Below are 5000 nucleotides of genomic sequence, written 5' to 3' on the forward strand. Positions count from 1 at the left end.
AGGAGTTAAGACTTCATCTGACCATCAATCACTGATAACTGATCAGCTTCATCAGCACGAGGAAGTAAAAAAAACAGACTGACAGAAAGAAAAAACCAGCTCAGATCAAACTCCACAGGAACAGCTGTGTGTGTGTGTGTGTGTGTGTGTGTCTGTGGGGGGGGGGGGGGTGTGTGATGGCAACATGCCCCCCCCCCGTCCATGTGACAGGCTCGGCTCCGGGGTCAGAGGTCATCACATGCCCTGTCTGATGCTCTGGATGATCTGGAAGATAGCTGCAACACACACACACACACACACACACACACACACACACACACACACACACACACACAGATTAACTCAACCACTTTTCTATTGTGAGAGTTCAAATGATCTAAACACATTTAAACCCATTAAAGGTCACTCCCCTGTTTCTACCCATGATCCTCTCTGTCCTCATCCTGGTGTCTGACTGACTGGTAGGTAGTAAAAGTGTGTTCCAGTAGATCACCAGTAGATCACCTCAGCCAGCAGACACCAAACGGGCTGCAATGGCTGCAACGTGATCCTTTGGGACAACTGCACCTGATCACAGTAGGTCCACTAAAAGAGCTTGTTTGATCCACTGACAGGCTCAGAGTGTTATTCTAAGTGTGTGACAGCATCATGGAAAGGATCCCTACAGAGAGAGACCTGGAAGATCCTTTTGGTTTAACCACAAACAGCACACACACCAGACTACATTCACTAAAACAGGGATTTTAGAGCTGCTGCTCCATCAGTCAGTTTCAGATTCAACACATCTTTAATACTCACAATGACACAAACTGACTAACTGATGGAGGCAGCAGCAGACCAGAACCAGAACATGACAGTGTGACATCAGTGTGACATCAGCAGGTGAGACTCACCTGATCCACAAACCACAAAGACGAACAGGGCGAGCAGCCACGGACCCACCGGAGACTTTTCCTCGTTCACCGGCCGCTGAAACACACACACACACACACACACACACACACACACACACACACACACACACACTTAATTCATGTTTTAACAGACGTTTCCTCTTGTTTCTTCCTGGAGGAGGAAAGTTCTGGGCCTTTAGTCACATCAGACCTGAAACCAACCAGACTGATGGTACAGATGTGCTGCTGGGGCTCAGGTTGGACCTCACACTCACACACTCACACACTCACACACACACACACACACACACACACACACACACACACACACACCTTCCTCCTCCTCCTCCACCATGAGCTGTCAGATCACCCAGGTTACAGCAGCCTGCTGGTCACGAACCCCGTTGATAAATCGGTGTATTTAAGCTTGTGAACTCAACACTGGATAAAGTTTAACCAGTGATCTTCCTTCAGTCCTTGTTGATCCCACAGGTACAGCTTCAGTGTGATCGGGCCTCCGCCCACTGCGGTGTTTACACCGGCACACCTGTCAGTCAGTCCGGCTGTGAAAAGGTAAAAACTCACCAGACAAGATGGGAACAGAATTTGGGGTGTGAGCCGAATTAAAGCCGGTGTGTGAGGCCGCCAGGTGCCGGTGTCCGGTTACACATTCACCGTTTACAGTTCACTGGACAAGCTGAAGAACATTTATGTGCCAGATTTGTGAACCATGTCTGGTTCTTTCCCTTCATATGCATGCTAACGCTAAGGCTAAAGAGCTAGCCGCACCGCAGCGCCCGGGACTCCGCATCTAAACCCTGAATCAGAGCAGGAACATTCTGCTTTTTACACACATGTAAAAACACAGAGCAGCTGTTAGCTGTTAGCTGTTAGCTGTTAGCTGTTAGCTGTACCGATGTTTTCTGGACGTGTCCCCGCTGTGTGATGGTCTTGCTGTGCCTCTCGTTCGCCACTTTCATCCGCTGCACCGCCGACATGTTTCAGGTTTAAACCGACCGGTTGTGGGCCACTGGGACGGAGAGAGAGACGGGAGGAGCCGGGGGGAGGAGAGGTGGTGGAGGAGCCGGCTAAGCTGTGAAAATGTCCCGCTGGAGGAGAATCTCTGCCGGGTTTTGTTTCCGTGTTGATGGGCAGGTATGCTAGCTGTTAGCTGGCTGCTAGCCGCACAAGCTAACCCTGAAGCCGCTGACCTCATCACGTGACATGGGCCAGATTCAACATGGCGCTGACAGCGTCAGCAGCACACAGCTAATTAACTAATTAGTAACTTAGCAGCTCTTCTTCAGGCCGAGGAGGAAATAGTTTTTACAGGAGCTGTTTTTCAGTTTCTTCTTTCATGTAAAAGAACCAACAGGTTGGTTTCACAGACAGACTCACCCCCGCTTGAAGAATCATTTTATTTCTCCACTTGAAGACAGAGTGACTTAGTTTGTTTTTTTCCAGAGGGCATTTTATCAGGAGACAGATTCTAGGATGAACCATGAAGCAACAGACCTGGAAGATCCTTTTGGTTTAACCACAAACAGTCGTTCTATCGCTCTCTGCACACACACCAGACTACATTCACTAAAACGGGGATTTTAGAGAACAGGACACAGGAGCTGCTGCTCTGCTGCTGCCTCCATCAGGTAGTTTGTTCTGTGTGACTTTGGTGTCTTAAAGATTAGATCAGATCCAACACTATATTTGTGTAACACACAATAACAATCAAGGAGACAGCAGAGCAGCAGCTCCTGTGTCCCGTTCTCTAAAATCCCTGTTTTAGTGAATGTAGTCTGGTGTGTGTGCAGAGAGCGATAGAACGGCTGTTTGTGGTGAAACCAGAAGGATCTTCCAGGTCATTCAGACACCAGGACATGGACAGAGAGGACCCAGAGCCAGAAACACCACACTTCCCCTTTAAGTACAGTTTGGAGATATTTGTGCTTTCATTGTTTTCAGCATCAAGAAAATGAAGCGAAATGATGTGAGTGGAGTTTCTCCTTTATTTCAGTGCAGCCTGCAGTCAGACTGAAGTCAGTCCACACACACACACACACACACACACATCTGCATGTTTAACACATGGTCGTCTCAAACGCACACACACACACACACTGTTGTACTGGCTGTGTTGTGGCCAGAGGTCAGAGGTCAGGGGTCAGGGGTCATTAATAGGATTCCAGAGGAGGAAGGAGGACGTCTCGGTGTCCTCTGAGGTCGACCTGCGTCTACCTGCTGGAACAGGTGGACGTTCTTCATTAGTGGAGTTCCAACATGGAGTCTCTGGGTCCTGGAGGTCAGAGGTCATGTTCGGTCAGCTGGGGGTCACGCGCCACCTGTGACATCACAAGGCTCGGCGGGGTCAGGCCTTCTGGGAGGGGAGTCGGTCCGTGCCGCTAGTGGTTCCCATGGCAACAGGCGTTACAAAGAACAGAGGTTACCATGGTAACACCATAGAGGACCTACAGTGTTAAAATGTACCACGATACCGTCACCATGGTAACGGACGGCGCCTCTCTAACAGCCCAGCCCGCTGATGGAGCCGATGCGGTCCATCTTCATCCCGAAGCATCCTCTCCCTCCAACCATCGACTTCCTGCTCCGCCTCCTCATCTTGGACTGTCGCTGGAGGAAGTCCAGGAAGAATAGTGGGACCGCCTCCCGCCTGCTGGCCAATCCCCTCACAGCGCCGCGGCTCGCGGCCAATCCCGTGGAGGGAGACAATGAGGAGGGGGTGGGGCGTCCAGCTGAGCCCTCCGTGATGTCATCGGAGGTGGGAGGGGCCAGAATGAGGGAAGAGAGGCGGGAGCCAAACAGAGAGCGTAACACCTGAGGAGACAGTGATGTTTGATCACATGACCATGAAACAACACATGAGCACAAACCTGAGCCAAAGCCACACATGTTAACGCTAACTGGGCTCATAGTAAACTAAAATAGTTCTCAGACAGACGTTTTTGGTTCAGTTGAAACATTTTCATCATCTGTGATTTGTGCCGATTCCGTCTTGGCATTGACTTTAAGTCTAAATGCTGAAGTGAATCATTAAATATTTACTTATGTTGTGCATTGGATGGAGCGAGTTTAGTTATTGGCAGTATTATCAATAAGATTTAGCACTTATCAGTGTACTTATCAATATCAGTAAAAATTAGTTATTAATTAATAATTAATTAATAATATCGGGGCACCAACCTGGTATCAGGGACCAATAACAAACTGGAATACAGTCTCAAAATGGATATTCACTTCAAAATGTCGATATTTAAATTACTATCTTACATTTATAAAGTGAGTGGAAAGGCATGAATCCGAGCACTGACTATCTCAACCAGCTGTTACCACAACATATATGCACAGTAATCACAAACAACTACTCTTTAAATGCATAACAGAGTTTATTCAACAAAGCACAATGATTTGTGATCAATAATACTAGTTCAAATAAACATCTGCTATTCAACTATCTAAAGCAGCTATTGGTACAAATTGTTAACACTCAAAACAAGATATATATACAAGCATCCAGCGTGTGTGTGTGTGTGTGTGTGTGTGTGTGTGTGTGTGTGTGTGTGTGTGTGTGTCTGTGTGTGTGTGTGTGTGTGTGTGTGTGCTGACCTGCAGCAGCCAGTAGCATCGTCTGTGGAATGTTGGAAGGGAAAAGGGGGGGGCAAGGAGGAGGCCGCAGAGTGGTGATGCAATCACGTGCGTGAATACGTCACCACAATATGGCGGACGAGCTCGCGAGATGTGACTAGAGGGAACGAGAGTACAGTGGAGACTGAACTCCCTTCCCTGAGCACTAGAGGCAGGGCACTACTAAGTGTGCAATAGCTACTGTAATTACCGGCCTTAACACTAGGGGCAGGATGCTGCCGGGTGTTGTAACGGTGGTAGTTAGGAGCTTAAACACTAGGGGCAGGATGCTGCCGGGTGTTGTAACGGTGGTAGTTAGGAGCTTAAACACTAGGGGCAGGATGCTGCCGGGTGTTGTAACGGTGGTAGTTAGGAGCTTAAACACTAGGGGCAGGATGCTGCCGGGTGTTGTAACGGCGGTAGTTAGGAGCTTAAACACTAGGGGCTGACTGCTAGAAGTGTACTGGC

At 48.6% G+C, this 5000-nt stretch overlaps 2 protein-coding genes across 2 annotated transcripts in view; both read right to left on the bottom strand.

Annotated features, from left to right (window-relative positions):
- The window catches only part of LOC139222750 (stress-associated endoplasmic reticulum protein 1), a 3070-nt gene extending 916 nt beyond the window's left edge, over nucleotides 1-2154 (bottom strand). Inside the window, exons 1-3 of the mRNA XM_070854600.1 lie at nucleotides 1808-2154; nucleotides 894-969; nucleotides 1-275 (exon numbers count right to left, since the gene is read on the bottom strand). The exon at nucleotides 1-275 is cut by the window's left edge and continues 916 nt beyond it. Coding sequence (XP_070710701.1) covers nucleotides 235-275; nucleotides 894-969; nucleotides 1808-1891 — 201 coding nt within the window. The 5' untranslated portion in view covers nucleotides 1892-2154 and the 3' untranslated portion in view covers nucleotides 1-234. The remainder of the gene's footprint in view (nucleotides 276-893; nucleotides 970-1807) is intronic.
- Nucleotides 2155-3413: 1259 nt separating this feature from the next.
- Nucleotides 3414-5000, bottom strand: part of nppcl2 (natriuretic peptide C-like 2) — a 3638-nt gene continuing 2051 nt past the window's right edge. The window contains exon 2 of the mRNA XM_070855095.1: nucleotides 3414-3725. Within this exon, the coding sequence (XP_070711196.1) occupies nucleotides 3414-3725 (312 nt within the window). The remainder of the gene's footprint in view (nucleotides 3726-5000) is intronic.

Source organism: Pempheris klunzingeri, chromosome 23 (genome assembly GCF_042242105.1).
Source record: "Pempheris klunzingeri isolate RE-2024b chromosome 23, fPemKlu1.hap1, whole genome shotgun sequence".
In the NCBI taxonomy this organism is placed as follows: domain Eukaryota; kingdom Metazoa; phylum Chordata; class Actinopteri; order Acropomatiformes; family Pempheridae; genus Pempheris; species Pempheris klunzingeri.